Source organism: Dipodomys merriami, unplaced genomic scaffold, assembly GCF_024711535.1.
Source record: "Dipodomys merriami isolate MVZ:Mamm:240054 unplaced genomic scaffold, mDipMer1.0.p SCAF_11, whole genome shotgun sequence".
NCBI classification, from domain to species: domain Eukaryota; kingdom Metazoa; phylum Chordata; class Mammalia; order Rodentia; family Heteromyidae; genus Dipodomys; species Dipodomys merriami.
Window position 1 is genome coordinate 2,745,000 of NW_027202382.1, and position 19,331 is coordinate 2,764,330.

Sequence of the window (19,331 nt, forward strand, 5' to 3'; positions counted from 1 at the left end):
GCTTTCTATTGTTCTTGCTAGCTATGTCCTTTGCCATGCAGAAACTCTGCTGTTTGGTGCAATCCCATTTGCCCAACCCTTCTTTGATTTGTTGTGTTTCTGGGTCTTTATTAAGAATATTTCAGCCTGTGCCAAGAAGCTCTGGAGTTTCTCCTATTCCTTCCTGTGTTTTCAGAGTGTCTGCTTTGACTTCAAGGTCTTTGATCCATTTGGAGTTGATTCTGGAGCAGGGTGATATATAAAGATCTAGCTTCAGTTTTGTACAGGTGTTTAACCACTTTTGCCAGCACCATTTACTGAAGAGGCTGTCTTTCTTCCATTCTGTTTTTTAGCTCCCTTATCAAAGATTAGGTGGCTATAGGTCTGTGGGTTCATTTCTGAGTCTTCTTCTATTCCATTGGTCCTGAGGTCTGTTCTTGTGCCAGTACCAAGCTGTTTTGATTACTCTGGCTTTTTAGTAGAGTTTGAAATTTGGTATTGATATTCCTCCAGCACTGTTGTTTCTGCTAAGGATTGTTTTTGCTATTCTGGGTCTTTCATTTTTCCATATGAATTTTTGGGTTGCTTCTTCTATTTCATTGAAGAATGAGGTTGGGATATTGATAGGTACCACATTGAATTTGTAAATAACCTTTAGCAGTATTGCAATTTTCATGATGTTAATCCTCCCAATCCAGGAGCATGGAAGGTTTTTCCCCTTCCTTAGTTCTGCTTAAATTTTCTTTTTCGGGTTTGTAAAGCTTTCATCATAGAGGTCCTTCTTTTCTTAAGTTAACTCCTAGGTATTTTATTTTTTATGGGGCTTTTACAAAAGGAATTGCTTTCCTGATTTCAGCCACACTCTTCTCATTATTGGTGTACAGAGAAGCTATTGATATTTGAGGGTTAATTTTATTTTTTATTGTGAAAATACTGTACAGAGGGGTTACAATTACATGGGCAAGATAATGAGTACATTTCTTATCAAGCATTGTAGCCTCCTCCTTTGTTTCCCCTTCCCATTCATTCCCATCTTCCCCCCATCTTCCCAAACCTCTCCCCTCCCCCTCCACCGAAGTTGTAAAGTTCGTTTTTGACCTAACGACTGGTACATCTCATTGTTGCAATGGGTCAACCTGTATCCCTATTTAAACGATTTGTTTTTCCCCTTCCCCTCCACAAATTATACTGTCATCAAATACAGTGAAAGCAGGGGTTATACCATGGGGGAGGGACATACAAAGCAACAAAGAAATAATCTTATAAATGTGTTAGAAACAATCGCATGAAAGAAAAAAAACATTTGAATACATATCTTGGGGTTCATTTCACCTAACATCAACTTATCTGACCTTTTTTGCTTGTCTCAGACATATACTAGATATTGCAAATAAGGGAAACCATGGGACCTATGTTTCTTTGGGCCTGGCTTACTTCACTTCATATAATTTTTTCCAAGCCTTTCCATTTCCTAACAACTGGGGCAATGTCATTCTTTCTGATGGAGGCATAGTATTCCATTGTGTGTATATACTACATTTTCTTGATCCATTCATCTACCGAGGGGCATCTGGGTTGGTTCCATATTTAGCTATGGTAAATAAGGCTGCAATAAACATAGTCCTGCTGGTAGCTTTAGTATGGTCTTGTTTGTGATCATTTGGGTAAATGCCCAAAAGTAGGATTGCTGGGTCATAGGGGAGCTCTATGTGGAGTCTTTTGAGGAACCTCCATACTGCTTTCCAAAGTGGTTGAACAAGTTTACACGCCCACCAACAATACAGTAAGGTTCCCTTCTGTCCACATCTCCTCCAGCATCTGTTGTTATTAGAGTTCTTGATTTTAGCCATTCTACTGGGGTGAGGTGGTATCTCAATGTTGTTTTGATTTGCATTTCTTTTATGCCTAGGGAGGTTGAGCATTTCTTCATGTGTCTATTGGCCATCCTTCTTTCCTCTTCAGAAAAATTTCTCTTTAAGTCTTTAGCCCACTTATTTATTGGGCAGTTGTTTCTTTGAAGATTTGTTGTTGGGGGATTTAATTTTTTGAGTTCCAGAGATATTTTAGATATGAGACCCTTGTCTGTTGTATGGCTAGTGAAGATCTTCTCCCAATCTGTGGGCTTTTTATTGATCTTGCTAGCTATGTCCTTTGCCATGCAGAAGCTCTGCAATTTCATGCAATCCCATTTGTCCAAGCTTTCTTTGATTTGTTGTTTCTCGGTCTCTATTAAGAAAATTTCGGCCTGTGCCAAGGAGAACTAGGATTTCTCCTATTCCATCCTGTAATGTTTTCAGTGTCTGCTTTGACTCCGAGGTCTTTGATCCATTTGGAGTTGATTCTGGTGCAGGGTGATATATAAGGATCTAGCTTTAGTTTTCTACAAGTAGTTAACCAATTTTGCCAACACCATTTACTGAAGAGGCTGCCTTTCTTCCATTCTATTTTTTTTTAGCTCCCTTATTGAAGATTAGATGGCTATAGGTCTGTAGGTTCATTTCTGGGTTTTCAATTCTATTCCATTGGTCTTGAGGGTTAATTTTATGCCCTACTACTTTGTCAAAGTTTTGGATCAGCTCAAGTAACTTGGGAGTGGAGTCCATAGGGTACTTTAAATACAAGATCATGTCATCTGCAAAGAGGGAGGGTGAGTTTTACTTCATCTTTCCCTATTTGGATCACCTGTATGTTTGCATCTTGTCTTATTGCTGTAGCTAGGCATTCTAATACTAAATTGAAGAGAAGTGGAGAGAGTAGTCATCCTTGTCTGGTTCCTGAATTTAGAGGAAATAGCTTTAGCTTTTCACCATTAATTATAATGCTGGCTGTAGGTTTGTCACAGCCCTTATTATATTGAGGAATGTTCCATGGATTCCTAGTTTTTCCAGCACCTTCATCATAAAGGGATGTTGGATCTTGTCAAATGCTTTTTCTGCATCTATTATCATGTGGTTCTTAACCTTGCTCTTATTGATGTGAGGAATTATATTGATTGATTTGCATATATTGAACCAGCTTTGCATCCCTGAAATGAATCCTGTTTGATCACATTGTATGATTTTTTTTTGATGAGTTGTTGAAGTCCATTGGCCAAAATTTTGTTGAGAAGTTTTGCATCTATGTTCATCAAAGAAATGAGTCTAGGGCTGGGAAGGTGGCTTAGCTGTATAGCGCTTTCCTTGCATGCATGAGGCCCTGGGTTCGACTCCTCAGCACCACATAAAGAGAAAATAAAAAGCTGGAAGTGGCACTGTGACTCAAGTGGTAGAGCATTAGCCTTGAGCTGAAGAGCTGAGGGACAGTGCCCAGGCCCAGAGTTCAGGCCCACAACCGTACCCAAAAAAAAAAAAAAGAATGAATGAATGAATGAATGAAATCGGTCTATAATTCTCTTTCTTTGATGAGTCCCTGCCTGGTTTGGGGATTAGGGTTATGATGGCTTCATAGCTATTGTTTCTAACATACTTATAAGATGATTTCTTTGTTGTTTTGTATGTCCCTCCTCCACGGTTTAACCCCTGTTTTCACTGTATTCGATGTTGGTATAATTTGTGGAGGGGAAGGGAAAAAATTGTTTTAATAGGAATACAGGTGGACCCATTGCAACAACGAGATGTATAAGATGTCGAAAAATGGGGGTGTGGGGGCAGGGAGATGGGAGAGCAGGAATGGTAAGGGGAAACAAAGGAGGAAGCAACAATGCTTGATAAGAAATGTACTCATTACCTTGCTCATGTAATTGTAACCCCTCTGTACAGTATTTTCACAATAAAAAAGTATTAATATTTTAAAAAAAGAAAGTTTGGTAGTGAACTTTCACTTTCAATTTCAATGAAGAGTTGGAGGAGTATTGGTGTGAGCTCTGCTTTGGAGGCCTTGTAGAATTCAGCTGTAAATCCATCCAGTCCTGGGCTTTTCTGTGGGGGGGAGGTCTCTTATTGCTGTTTCTATTTCGTTGGTTGATCTGGGTCTATTAGGTTGGTTTAAATCATCTTGGTTTAGTTTGGGCATGTCAATATTTGCTAGGAATCCATCCATTTCTTCCAGATTCTCAAACTTACTAGCATAAAGGTTTGAATAATATTTCTTATAATGTTCTGAATCTTGGTTGTTTTGTGGTGATGTTTCTATTCTATCTCTGCGTTTGTTTATTTGGGTATGTTCTCTTTTTTTTCTGATAAGATTTGCTAAAGGCCTGTCAATTTTGAAATTTTTTCAAAGAAGCAACTCTTTGGTTTGCTGATTCTTTCTATGGTTTTGGGAGATTCTAATTCTGATTTAATTCTAATTATTTGTTTCTGTCTACTGGATTGGAGTTTAGCTTGCTGCTCTTTTTCAAGGAGCTTCAGGTGCCTCATTAAATTGTTGGTTTCAGATCTCTCCAGTTTGTTGATGTAGGAACTCAGAGCTATAAACTTGGCTCTGAGTACTGCCTTTGCTGTGTCCCAGAGAAGCTGGTAATTTGTGTGTTCATTTTTGTTAAATATCACAAACATTTGAATTTCCCTTCGAATCTCTTCCATGACCCACTGGTGGTTCAACAGTGTGTTGTTCTGCCTCCATGTGTTGCAGGATTTTCTTTTGGTGGCTTTTGGTGTTGAATTATAATTTTATTCCATTTTGGTCTGAGAGAATGCAGGTCATAAGTTCAATGTTTCTGAATTTGGACAAATTTTCTTTGTGACCTAAAATGTGATCTATTTTAGAGAATGTTCTGTGAGCTGCTGGGAAGAACATGTATTTTGATGTTGCTGGGTGAAATATTTGGTAGATGTCTGTTAAGTCTAGTTGACCTAACACTTGATTTTTTTAAAGGAAGAGACTTTAACCTCCTTTTCTTTTGGCTGTTTCACTGTTGAATCCTTTTGGCTATTATGGAGCTAAAATTTATTTCACCATGTTGCTCTCTTTGAAGTTCACCAGAAATTAGAAGTATGCTATACTCATACACAAGCCTGGTGTATTAATGGTACCTGAGTGGTTAGATACGGTCATTAATATTATAATCTTATCAGTACTAGAGCCCTTAAGTAACTGGTTTCTGTAATAAAAACATTTTGCCTGTAGAATGTACTTCCTATATATTTAACCTCCAGAGTTATTAGTCATGAATTTTTTAATTCCCCTTAATATTTCTATTAGTTTATTGTAGAATGAACTTCTATTTGCCCACTTTATATTTTAAGGCTGCATGCAACATATATTGCCCTTGGAAAAAACCCTTATCTCTGCCCACATTTCTTAGTTGTTCAGAAAGAAGAAAATTTTGAAATATCCCTTATCTAATTTGAGCTCTGAGCAGTATTTTACACAGGCAACTGCATTGTCATAAAGATACTTTGGGTCTACTTTAAAAAACCATGTGCTCTCGTTCTTCCAACTTCCTCATTCTTTGTCCCTTCTCTTCCTCTCCTGCTTCTCATCTTCCCTCTTAAGAGTCTCATTATATATGAGAAATGACTTCTGTGATTCTATCATTTCTCCTTTGTGTCGATGGTTCTTCATATCTAGCACCTGACCAAATCTCTATGTCACTCACATGTTCACCTGTCTGTAAGATCCATAAATAGGTCAAATACATATTGAAAAATAATCTCCAAACTCTAGCATTCTTATCTCAGGAGAGAGCATCCTCTTAGCCATCCAGCTTATCAAGCTAGGATATTTGTTTCTCTTTCCTTCTTTTTTTTTCCTTTTTTTCTCTACCATTTGAGCCAGACCTTCCACTCTGGTTTCTTGATGGTTAATTGAACAAAAGAGTCTCTCAGCTTTATGTGGCTGGCAGGTTGCAAACCAAATCTCAGCCTCCAAACCAAATCTCAGCCTCCTGAGTGTCTAGGATTATAAGCATCAGCCACCAGTTCCTAGTTTTGCTTTCCTTCATAGTCCCCAGATCTAGACTTTTCTAGCTTTTCAGTGGGTTTTTGATCCATCCACTTCCTTCAGATTTGACTACCTCAGTTTTGATTGCTTTTGTCAGCTCTACATTATTGCAGCAACAATAGCCTTTTAATTCTACAGTTGCCTTCTTTGTACCAGGAGAGGACAAATTACAGCCAGTGGCTTTGACATTTATTAAAGGGTTATTGAGAGTGCCTTTTAAAGGGTTATTAAAGAAACCAATGCAATTGAGCACAGAGCTATTAAATTAGCTTGCCCAGGCCCTCACATTTAATACATGATAGAGCTGGGAATCAAACCCAGATTGTATAAAGTTACCCAAAAAATGCTTTTTTACATATTAGTGAGGCTATTTAACCACCATCCCCTCTAAAAACAATTGGACTATATAATAAGGATTATAGATGACTCTCAATGCCTAAAATGTTTACTCTGACCTTTGATGACCCCATGATTTAGATCATTGACAATGCCATTTTAGCATCTTTCTAGCAAACCCTCCCAAGCTGTTCCCAAGCCTACAGCTCTTAATGGCTTCTTATTAAAAGGTCCAAATGTTTTCTCATGCGATACTGTGTAATTTCTGACACTTCATCATGATTTGTTTCTCATCATTTCCACCTCATGGCACTGAGCTCTGCCCTTCATCAGTACTCAGTTATTGTCACTTATGAATCTGCCTGGGACCTTCCAACCACTGTGTCTGGCTAACTCCTATCCACAGGAAGCCTACCCACAGAGGATGGGCCAGATGTTCCCCCTCCACAACCTAATAGATCACTCAGTATCTCAGCACTTACCACTCTATTGTTGAATTAGCTATTTTCTTTTCTTAAGTTCTCTTCCGGGTTGTGTTTATTTTCCTTAAGGGGAGATGTTGAAGAAGGTGTCTAGAATGGAAATAGTGTAGAATGGAAATAATGTCTATAAATGCCAGGCACACAATGGATACTCAAGTCCATTGAATACTCACAAGAAATGAATATCCATCATCGTCAGTTAGACCTGAGCCATCACCTCCCATTACCTTCTCAGACATAAAAAGTAAGAAACCTCATTTTTATTATAAAGCAAGAGCTTCACTCTTATCTTAGGCAGATGTTCCAATTTGGGGTAGAAAAGTATCTAGGAAAAGAGCTAATGGGGAATTATTAAGTCCAGGCATCAGGAGAGGATGCTCACATGCTACAGACATTCTTTGTTAACATTTCTAATCTAGTAAGAAAGAGAAAACTACAAGTTTTAAGTGCTTATGCTTGCCATAATACCGTTAGGCAATGTTTCAAAGTGGTGCTGAGTAAGAGATGAATTGAGAAATATTTCAAGCTTTACCTTGGGCAACAAGAGTGTTCACAGATGGAATCTTCGCAAAATGGAAGAAAAAATTAGAAGGAAAATTCTTCTAGGGTCAATCTTAGAGCCACTAATGTGAATCATGATATATGAAAATCATAAGCCCATTAAATGAAGTTTAACTTTGTAGATAATATGAAAACTGGATGCAGGAAAGAGAGAGAAAAATAAACCAGCTTCAATTTGGTTTGGCATATTTCCTTTACAGAACTAAAGGAAATAGAGATGACAAATGCTTTTCCCAGTTGAACAGTGTAAGAGTAGCAAACCAGAGAAGTAGGAATCTTCCCAATAGATACTTTAGCTTCAACAAAAGAAAAATAGTAGAAACTGGTACAAAGGTCCCAGCAGTGATTTTCATGTGTCAAGCAGGTAGAGAGTGTTAGAAGATGCTAGATGTGAGTGAGTTAGAGCCAGCACTGTCTATTCCCTAGAAGACTAAGGAGGTGAAGGGAGGCTCAAAAATCCTTCTTGAGGTTAATTTATTCTTCTACAAGGGTGGTCTCAGTAAATGGCTGAGTTCTCAAAAAGTGGTTACACCTTCTTGTATTTATACATTTACGAGGAAATCCATGAGACAAACCAGAAGTGAAAATTCAATTTTGAGGTCAGGGGTCAATAAACTTTTCTTATAAAGGGCCAAATAGTAAATATTTGGAGGTACGAGGGCATCCCTCCTTTTTAATTCAGCCTTCATGGAATAAGAGCAGTCGTATGCTATACTTAAACTGGTATGGCAGTGTTCCAATAAAACTTTATTTGCAAAAGCAGGTGTTGGCTGGAGTTTGAAGACCCCCATCCTATGTAAATAGGAAACCACGAAGAGTCATTTAATGCAGAATTTTGTGCTTTGAAATGAATTGCTAACACATAGATAAACTACATATCCTAGCAAATTCAAAGCTTCATGAATTTCTAAAAAGAAAGATGCTAAAAAGTTTGGCAGGAAAAGTATGAGAACAGGGTTAAGAATGTGTGGTCAGGTGGCCTTTTCCATTCCAAAAATATTTTCTATACTTCCATCTGAGCAACTGTGAAGTTCCTGGTATTAAATAGCTTTTAGTTGGCAATTATATTAAAAACAAAAAAGGTTAAAAATGCTCTAGCCAAGTTGATGATATGAAACTATGAAGCTCAAATCAATTTTCCCAAAAATACCTGTACAAAATAAAAATAAATATAAAATATTATATGAAATAAAAATAAAAATCCCCTGCAAGTCTCTGGGTTACTATAATTTTGGTTTCAGGAACAAAAACTTGCTCATAGAGGCAGTCCCCTTGAAGAATTCCTTTTCCTCTTGTTTTAAACTGTTTAAAACTCAAACTTTAGTGATCATCCTCTTGCCTAAATAACTACAATCTTGGCACACCTTACCTCCACCAAAAATGGGGCCAAACCACATGCCTTCCTATTAGGCCCTGTAGACCCTGGGATATGGTCAGTTTAAGAAAAGGTCAAAGGTCATTCCCCATTCTCATTCTGCCATACTAGATGAACAAGTTACTCTGAGCTTTTGTTTCCCCTCTGAAATGCAGAAACAATATCAACCAAGTAATAGTGAAAGAATGTGTATAAAGCAACCACACTGTCTAAAAAAAATTGGTTCCCATTCCTCCTTTTGTTCCTAATCTAAGGACCCCACCTCCAACAAGAAAAGAAATCTTCCTGTCAGTATATGGAAAAGACCTCACTTCCCTTCCTAGAAATACAAGTTTGAGGCTGTCTCCACTCAGACTAATTCAGTTTTGCTTATTTTCTCCTGAGTTCAGTTTTCCAACTCTCATTCTTTTGTTCTTTTTATTTATATACTTTTCTGAACTTGCAGGATTCTGGATACTTTTTTCGTGTCTAAAATTTCTCTCTTTTTTGGCTAATAGTGTTAACACAGTTATGGAATATCTAGTTTTCCCAGTTCAGAAGTTCCTGAGTCAGGAATAGAATTAAGGCAGTCAACCCAGTAAGCCAGACCTGTGGCCCTTGTTTTCCATTCTACCTTTCTACTCCCTGTTCTCTCACAGTAGCACCTTACTGGCTCCCTTGCCTTTAGTTTTTGCTATTGCCTTCAAGTTCCTACTTTTCTCAGTCATCTATCCATGTCAAAACATCTCCTCGCAACAACCAGAATATATAGGCTCAGGCATGAAGAATGAATGGTACTGATGATGGCAATATAACAGCAGCAATAACAAAATAATAACCTATACTTCTATGATCTAACACATGCCAGATGCCTTTCTATGAACTTTAAGCACATTAACACCTATAGAATCAACAGCCTCAGATAAGTGCTGTTTTCTCATCTTAGATAAGGAGAGCATCATTGAGAAATTAAGTAAATTACTTTTCCAAGGCTACAGAGCTACTTAGTGATAGAGCTGGAGCTGGAATCCAATCAGCATGGCTCTAGAATCTGAGCTCTGACCTATGTTATTGTGGATCTGATCACCCTCAGTCCCACTGATCTGAAGATTACTTAAACAAGTATTTACTATTAATTCAGCATGGCAAAATTATACTGAATAGTAAAAGAAGAACTATTTTATAAAGTAAGAGAGTTCTCACCCTTGAGATAGTGGCTTATAATCTAACCAAAGAAATGAGACTCTAAAGAATGGATAGGACTTGGTAGAATGGCTTAGAACACTAGAAGATCAGGAAAGGGAAAGATTCTTTTTTTTTTCAGGTAGGAGAAGAAGTTTATTTACGGAACTGCTGCCCTTACCATGTATGATGGAGAAGCATGGCTAAAAAGAAAGGGGGTGGGGGAGGAAGGGGTCGATCTACCCTTGGGCCAGGAGTTATCTAGGCCAGGGACAGGAAGAGGTGTGGCCAGATGGGGGAAAGGTGTGGCCAACTGGATCTGGATGTGACCTCAGGGTCTGGGACCCTCCTAAGGTCAGATGGGAGACATGTGACCGAAGGGGCCCAGGCTGTGACCTAACAGGAGGGGAAGGTGACTACTTCCAGGTCTGCCAGTTACAACAGATAACTGGGTGGAAACTTAGCCAAGAAATAGGGAGGTGTCCCTGTGCAGACCTTACATTCCAGCCTTTTGATAATTATGAAAAGGGGTGAAGATTCTCTCTGGCTACTTCCTGCTGGCAAGGGGCATCCACAGTAGAGGTAAAAGGCTGAGATGTGGTCCCCTCTGGGAGAAGGCAACAGGCAGCAGCTGTCACTTGGTATGAGTGACTCCTTAGATGAAGGCTGGCATGAGGCATTGAGTCTCATGAGGCATTGGGCAGAGTAGAGAAGTGGTATGGACGTGGATGTGAAGGCCAGCAATGGTATTGGTGAAAAGTCTTGCATGGTGTTATCAAGGCAGTTCGGTTCTCAGAAAAGGGGTAGTTAGGAAATTTTAACATTTCTAACTGAAAAACCCCATCTGAGTCATAGCACCATATGTAAGGTAATATATTAAATATGTAGGTTTCATTAGGTAGCCGATGAAGAGAAATGCTATTCAGGCAGGAGAAGAAGTTTATTTACCAAACTGCTGCCCCCGCCATGCATGATGGAAAGGCTTGGCTAGAAAGAAAAGGGCAAGGGGGAGATTCTTATGGACTGTGGTAGCACAAAGAAATAAAACTTGAAAAGTTCTTAAAGTGAGGGTTTGGAGAGATAGAAAGGAGGCAAAGCAGGCTGCTTCTATCCCATACAAATGACAAAGAGAGTCAAAGAAGGCATCTTGACTGGAGTGACAAATTTGTTTTAGGACATGGAGCAGTTAAATTTGAAAACCTGGGACTCAGTGTCTAGGCCTATCTTGAGGCCTGCATATGGTTTAAGAAAGCTAATTAGGACAAGATGCCTAAGATGGCATAAGATCATATCCCAGATGGTACTCTTCCATTTCTGATGAGAAATTCCCAAGAGGCTACTTAGGCTACTGTCTATACCATTAAAAAGCAAAAGAAGTAGGGGAAAAACAAAGGAGGCAGTAACAATGCTCAATAGGAAATGTACTCATTATCTTACTCATGTAACTGTAACCCCTGTGTACAGTATCTTTACAATAAAAATATATATATTAAAAAATAAAACAACATTACCTAAGGAAAAAACCCACTAATATATTTATAATATTGAAATTGGTGCTTTCTTACTTGGAAAACAGAAAGAATGAGTCTGTATACCCTTTGTTTTATCTTCATAAGAACATGATCCTACTATTATCCTGTTTACAGAAGGAACTTAAGAGGCTTACGTCTTTGAATGAATTGCCCAAAACCACATGACTTCAGATTAGAGTTTAAATTCCAATTGACTCTTGACTCTAATTTGGGAAGTCTTCTCCATACAGCAGCTCATGGCTGGTCATGGAGGTCAGTTTGAAAAGAGGGTTTACATAAGACGTAACAGTCCCAGTTCAGCCAAGAGAGGATCAGGAGGATATCCTGAAGCCTCCCTACTCACAGAATTGCTGAAGATTCCCTTTGTACACTTTGAGCTGCCTCCTTTCCCAGTAAGAGCACTTGATTGATGCACATTGCCAATGCAAAGGAATCCTTCGCCTCCAGAAGATTGTACTCAGTGGGACCTATGTATATTTTTCCACATATTCCTCATATGCATGGCAAAGACTTTTTTAATTAATATAGCTAAAACAATTTTTGTACTCTCTCAAGCAATCTTTATTATTTGTAGAATATTTTAAAAGAAATGCTATCATAAAGAAGCTTTAAGTAAATGTCCCAGAAAGCAAGACAGCTCTGTTAAAGAAATAACTTGGGGGTGGAGAGGGGGATGGTAGTTGTGAAGGTGGGAGGGATGGGATGGTAGGGGGGAAACAAAGGAGGAGGCAACAATGCTTAATAGGAAATGTACTCATTACCTTGCTCATGTAACTGTAACCACTGTGTACAGCATTTTTATAATAAAAAATGTACAAAAAAAGAAATAAATAACTTTTAGTCCAGAGAGAACTGAGATGTAAGTGTGGGATGGAAGCAAGGAATATTGTCAGACCAAGGAATATTGATATGACCGCAGTACCATTTGCTATGTCAGTCTTTACTGTGCCCATTCTATGTCCCCTCATCTTCTGATTTCTTAAATTCCAAAACAACCCCCAAGAAATCATTCTGGTTTTACTTGGAAGGTGGCACTATGTTTCTGTTCCTACACATTCTGAAACAGGCCTGTCAAATTTGGATTCTAAACACAAGCTGACAGAAATCAGCTACTAACAAATTAAGTTAAAATTAATAGAGTAGATTCCTGAAATACAAAGAAAATGTTTTGTTTTGTTTTGTTTCCAGGAATTCTTCTCCCTCTGGCCTGGCTAGATGGAGAGGCTAACATAAAACTTCAGTCTCTTCAGCAAGCCATTTCCATTTGTCTTCTCATGCTTCCTAGAGAGGCTTACATGAAAACCCTCTCCAAAACTCCTGCTTTCCCTACTGGTAGCTCCAAACTCCTAGCTACAAATTTCGTTTCTTTTGTGTATCATATTTATATATTGTTTTATTACCTTTCAGCAAGTATGGAAAGGAGTTGTGATTTAACAAAGCTATTTATGAGTACAGTGCGTCTTGATCAATGTCACCCCTTTCAACCTTGTCACCCATCCCTCTCAACCCACCTCTTCTCTCACTTAATTTTTAAAATATTTTTATTGTAAAGATACTGTACAGAGGGGTTATGCTTACTTGAGTAAGGTAATGAGTACATTTCCTATGAAGCATTTTTACCCCCTCCTTTGTTTTTTCCCTATTATCCCTTCCCTCCCGGCCTCCCCACCTTTCCTCGCCAAGTTGTAAAGTTCATTTTCAATATAGTGTCTTGTATGTCTCATGTTTCAATGGATCAACCTGTATCTTTGTTTCAGCATTTTGTTATTTCCCTTCCCCTCCCCAAATTAGAAAAATGTATATAGAAGATGCAGGGCACCAGAATCAAATACAGTGACAAGAGGGGTTATACCATAGGGGGAAGAACATTCAAAAGAAACAAAAAAAATCACATAGTCCATTAAAAACAACAGCAACAAAGAAAAAACCTCTGTGTCCATATTTTGGGGTTCATTTCACTTAGCATCATCTTATATGGTATGTACATAGCTTTTGGCCTTTTCTGCTTGTTTGGTAAGATTATTCTAGATGTATACTAATTATTGCAAATAAGGGAAACCATGAGACCTATGTTTCTTTGGGTCTGGCATACTTCACTTAATTTTATTTTTTCCAATTCTTTCCATTTCCCAACAAATGGGACAGTGTCATTGTTTCTGATGAAGGCATAGAATTCCAGATGTCCTTCAGTAGAAGAATGGATCAAGAAAATGTGACATATATATATATATATATATATATATATATATATATATGTACATTGAATTCCTGACTGCACTCTCCCTACATCTCCTTTTCATTCATCTACCTCTCTCCCGATAACCCCACTCCTTTCCAAGTTCCCATATCCTGGTATTTATTTTGTTGAACTTCTACTTTGCCTTTCTAAGGAATTACACTGTTTGAGTTCTCCCTTGAATCTACCATATTTTGGTTAATACATTTGTATACACTCACATACCACCCATTCTATTTATTTATAAGTTTATAAGCTAATTCTCACTTCTATTTATGAAGGAAAACATTCAACCTTTATCTCTCTGGGACTGATTTACTTAATATAATTTTTCCACTTCTTTCCATTTCTTTACAACTGTATATTATCATCCTTTCTAATGGATGAATAAAATTCCATAATGTAAGCTACCAATTTTATGGACAGAATGTAGCAACAATAGGAGCTAAATTTTTCCTTACCTCTAAAAGGACTTGTGCTTTAGCAGATTGTTAGGGAAAGAAATAGAATGTCCAGATGGCCTATGACACAACTTATGGGCAGTTTCTGACTACAAAACACAGCATGATTAAACAATTGAATCTTTCAATGTCCCCAAAGACCCCAAAGTAGAGAAAAAGTGCTGAGCCAAAAACAAGAAATTGTGATTCAAACTCTGACTCAATCTCCAAGTAGCTTAACTACCTTTGAGCTCTAGAGCTTATTTTTTTTTTAAATTGTATTTTATTTTATTTGAGAACATACTGTACAAAGGGTAGAGCTTATTTTTATGACTATAAATAAGCACAACAAATGACCAGTTCAAGTCCATGTAGGGTTTTTTTTCCTTAGAAAAATATTTAAGATTTTTATAAAGGCAAAGAGTATAGCTTCTTTGTTTTTCTATACATAGTTTATAGGATAAAAACCATACACAAATGTTAAATCTTGTGATCTCTGTTCTTTCTTTTTATTTTCACTGCTTGTATCCTGGTTTAAATCCTTATGGTTATGGATTTCCTCTTTTCTCTTCACTACTTCCGTAGCAATACTTTTTCAAGCTTCAGACTTGGGCAAAAAGCTTTGTGTCTCACTCAGCAATGTGAGTGCCCCGCAAAGCTGAGTTATAAAAGTTAACCCCACCTAGAAAATGGTTCAAGCCCCATATAAGAAAGGAATTTCTACCTTCTACTTGAGATCAGATACATTCATTAGTTCCATGCCAAAAAAAAAAAATCTAATAAACTGGAACACTGGCCAATATTATGTGTCCTCCTACTCCTTCATAATCTCCTTCTAGCCACACACACGTTTAATTCACCACCACCAGGTATCCAATCTGTATTATCAACAAGAGACGTTAGAAATATACCAAAGGATGGCTTGAAAGTTATCTGTCTTAGTGTAACAATTCCCGCTGCTGAGCAGAAAATATACTTCAACTGAGTTTTAGAAGTTGAAAGCTGAACCATAGAAGAGATTTGTGATGGCCATTTTACTTAAATGTAGCAGAACCAAAATAAAGTTCAACAGAACTGTTTGAGCCTCCTGCTCAAAGTATTTTAAGAATCCTTTCTATAGAAAAAAAGAGACATGCCACCAGTTGTAAGGAGGCAACTTCCCTAACGGTTTAGGAGATTTAGCAATTTTCATCTCTGCCTTCTTAGGGATGAAACTTCATAGTAACCTATTAAGTTCAATCATCCTGAGTAGTCAAGTCTATTAAAATGTAATGAAGCCTGCTTTTGTTATTCTTGTTTAGAAATTGTTATGGATGTATACATAATTTTAGTACATCATAAAGATTTAAATCATAAAGTCAGTTTTTGTTTTGGTTAATCTAAAACAGCTTGAACACCTGAAGAGACTTAGCAGTAATATTGCATTATTTTGCCTCTAATAAGATTCCATTGCATCTGATAAGAACTATTGCTGCTATTACCTAAAGTATTGTGTGGTCTATTAAAAAATAAGTACACAATACAATCATCTTTCTCTCATTAGGATCTTTGAAGTAAACATGTAATTGTTTGACTTTTAGAAACAGTTAATGTTTGATGGGTGAATAAATGAATGAGTGAATGGATTGATTCTGTTGCAATACCCTGCAGCTTTCTTGTTTCAGTCCTTACGCAGTGCCTATTCACAATAATACTGGTGATAATGTACAGTGGTACTGAAGCAAGTACAAATCATCCAAAAATCTCTTTTAACAAAAGTGTTACCTTTTCATCTCCATTTTTACCAGAATTGTTCATACCTAACTCGATTCATTGGATTTAAGCTTTATTTCCCCTATGGTTTACATTTCCTCTGACCTAGATAAAAATAGCAATTTAATAGGCCCAAGGCCAAAAGCAGAGCTGATACGACTGATCCATTGCTATACTGGTCACTCACTTCAGAACAATTGAGAGATACCCAGAAGGTATGCTAAACTTAAAACAATATAGTCTACAAAGATCCAGTAAGGACAAGGGTGAAGAAAAAATAAAAAGAATTGTCTAGTGGGAAAATGTTGCTGGGGCAGGAGCAATGACTAGTAGTGTTAAATTTAGCAAGTTTTACAACTTTTTCTGATCTTAGGCTATCTCCTCCCACTTCTTGAGAAATTACCTCATTGCCTACTTGCTTCCTAGGGATGGATGTTAACATAATATTGTGTGACCACTTCTTTGAGCCTTTTCAAACTAGAGAGGTGGAAAGAATCACTAAGATGGAAATAACTGACTCTAGAAGCTCAAAAGTTGTCACAAAACCATTTCTGTTAATAGCCTGTTGACCTAAGGCCCTGTCTGGGTTGGGTACTAGCTCTTTTGAGTTTCTCTCTGACCTTTCTAGATCCCCACTTCCACATACCCATGTTAATTACTGTCAGCCTCAAGAAGCACGAAGGCATAGGCTTTGAGCCACCATTAGTCACTAATCTGCCTCTCTACTCTCATGTGCCATGTCCTTACTAGAAATGGCATAAATCCAGGAAAGAAAACTCAACTGAAATTGGAACATGCTTTGAAACTCATTGCAGGCATTCACAGTTTGATTTGTATAATTCTTTTTGGGTAAAGTGTTTGAACTAGACAATGATTATTCTGAAATTTTTGCTCCCTGACCCAAAAGAGCAATTTTTGCTGTCATTCTTCTCTACAAAGGGACCTGTGCGGTTTTGTGAGAATTAAAGCAAGAAAGAAAAACTGCATGTTGTGCTTAGAATACGTATAGGCTAAATGAAGACAACAGAACTGAGAGAGTTACACAGAAAATTTCTCTCAAATGTGTGCATTGTAATCCTTTATCAATATTTGCATTCAGACTTCTTCTCTCTTCTCCTTAACAGATGCTTCTTTCTATTGCATCAAATCCTACCCACTTTCCAGCTACCGAGCAAGCTCTATGCCTTCTTCATACCTTTTCGTTTTCCTTAATAAGCCTTCCCTCAATATCTACCTAAATCATTTGTTCTAGCATCTTCCCTTGCCTCTGGTGTTGTGCGTGTCATGTGCAATTAGTGAATATATGCTATGTACTCCAACTAGAAGTATCTAGTAGTAGTATTTAGATCAAGCAAGCAGTATGTTTAAAAGCAATCAAAACTTTCTTGTTTGGTATTGTCATCAGAATCACACCATTGGAAGTACCAAGAGAGGTGAAACTCCTGAATGTCTTAGCTAGTTTCTCAGTTGTTAAAGTACTGTATTGCCCATAACCCCTGAGCTTCCTACCAGTCTTCCCAATATTGAATGGCAAAAAAAAGTCAGCTGACTTAACTAGGTTTAAATTTCTTTTCTCTTCCTCCAGGATTCTCCTGCAGCCTGATGACTCCTTACAAATCTTGGCACCAGTGGAAGCTGATGTGGGTTTCTATACGTGCAATGCCACAAATGCCTTGGGATATGACTCAGTCTCCATTGCTGTCACATTAGCAGGTAATCTGAAAATCCCTGTGCAGTTTGATTCAGAAACTTTTATTGAGTGCCTACAATATGTTAGGCTTGCCCAGGACCACATAGATAAACTTGACCTATACTTATTCTGCCTTCAAGGAGTTTGTATTCTAGTCATAATGGATCTAAAGTTCATTGGGAGGTAGAAAGAAGTAAGGGCCATAACCGATAACCACAAAATATATAAAAACCATTTTCTCCTGATGGGAGCTCTTAGGAATGGGGTAAAGAGAATTTTGTAAGTAGGAAGGGAGAATATATTCAGGGTAGAAAAAATAATATGAGCAAAGATGATATGGCAAATGTGTATTATATTGGGGAACATGAATTGTGCACTATGATTGCTACATATTCTTTAGAGATCCTGTGATTTCTCCTTGTTTCATCTGCTGCCAAAAAAAAAAGATTTTAAGGTGTATGGACAAGTAAAAATCTGTGCTCATGGTTTGCAGCAACACTGTTTCCCAGAACTTCTATCTGATTGTTCTTACTTCAACCTCTAGCTCTAATAACAGCACTCTGCCTCTATCCACAGATGTTAAAACAACTCAGGATACAAAATTTCCCTACTATGACCTGGTAGTAATGTGTGTGTGTTTTTGTGTGTGTGTGTGTGTGTTTGTGTGTGTGTGCGCGCGCGCATGTACACACGCGTACACGTGCCAGTACTAGAACTTAAACTCAGGGCCAGGGTGCTGTCTCTTAGGGATTATTTTTTTGCTCAAGGCTGGTGTTTGAGCTACAGTTCCACATCTGACTTTTTGCTTGTTTATTAGAGATAAGAAGCTCACAGACTTTCCTGCCAAGACTGGCTTCAAACCTTGATCGTCAGATGTCAACCTCCTGAGTAGTTAGGGTTACAGATGTGAGCCACTGGCACCAGTAATGTTCTTTTATAAGGGACAAACCCTTGCCTTTGAAACTGAAATAGATTTTTGTTACCAGCTGGACTAACACCTTCATTTCTCAAAGGCCAGACAACCTTGTCACACAGTTGCCCAGTTAGTGGCAGGAGAAGAGAACTTGAGGTCTCTTTTTGTAAATACATGTTTTTTATTGAAAAATACTGTATGGAGGGGTTACAGTTACAGGAGTAAGGTAATGAATACATTTCCTTTCGAGCATTGTTACCCCCTCCTTTGTTTTTCCCCTACCATCCCTTCCCAACCCACCTCCCCAACTCCTCCCTCCTGAACCCCAAGTTGTAAAGTTTGTTTTCAACATAGTGTCTTGTACATCTCATTGTTACAGTGGGTCAACCTGTATGCTTATTTAAGCATTTTGTTATTTCCCTTCCCCTCCCTAAATTAGAAAAATGTATATGAAAGTTGCAGGGCTCCCATGAGGGAGGAACATACAAAAGAAACAAAAAAATCACATAATACATTTTAAATACATTAAAAATAATAGCAAGAAAGAAAAAAAACACTTGTGTCCCTATCGTGGGGTTCATTTCACTTAACATTATCTTATATGGTCATATGTACATAGCTTTTGACTTTTTCTGCTTGTCCTAGACTTATACTAGTTATTGCAAATAAGGGAAACCATGGGACCTATGTTTCTTTGGGCCTGGCTTACTTCACTTAGTATAATTTTTTCTAAGTCTTTCCATTTTGTAACAAATGGATTGATGTCATTGTTTCTGATGGAGGCATAGAATTCCATTGTATAAATATACCATATTTTCTTGATCCATTCATCTACTGAGGGGCATCTGGGTTGGCTCCATATCTTAGCTATGGTAAATAATGCTGCAATAAACATAATTGTGCTGGTAGTTTTAATATGGCCTTGTTTTTGATAGTTTGGGTAAATGCCCAAAAGTGGAATTGCTGGGTCATAGGGGAGCTCTATGTGGAG

The 19,331-nt window shown here is 37.8% G+C and overlaps 1 protein-coding gene across 2 annotated transcripts in view; it reads left to right on the forward strand.

Moving 5' to 3' along the window:
- The window catches only part of Adamtsl1 (ADAMTS like 1), a 393,459-nt gene that overhangs the window by 299,065 nt on the left and 75,063 nt on the right, over positions 1 to 19,331 (forward strand). For both annotated transcript variants that reach the window (XM_070007848.1, XM_070007857.1), the window contains one exon: positions 17,323 to 17,450. In XM_070007848.1, the coding sequence (XP_069863949.1) occupies positions 17,323 to 17,450 (128 nt within the window). The remainder of the gene's footprint in view (positions 1 to 17,322; positions 17,451 to 19,331) is intronic.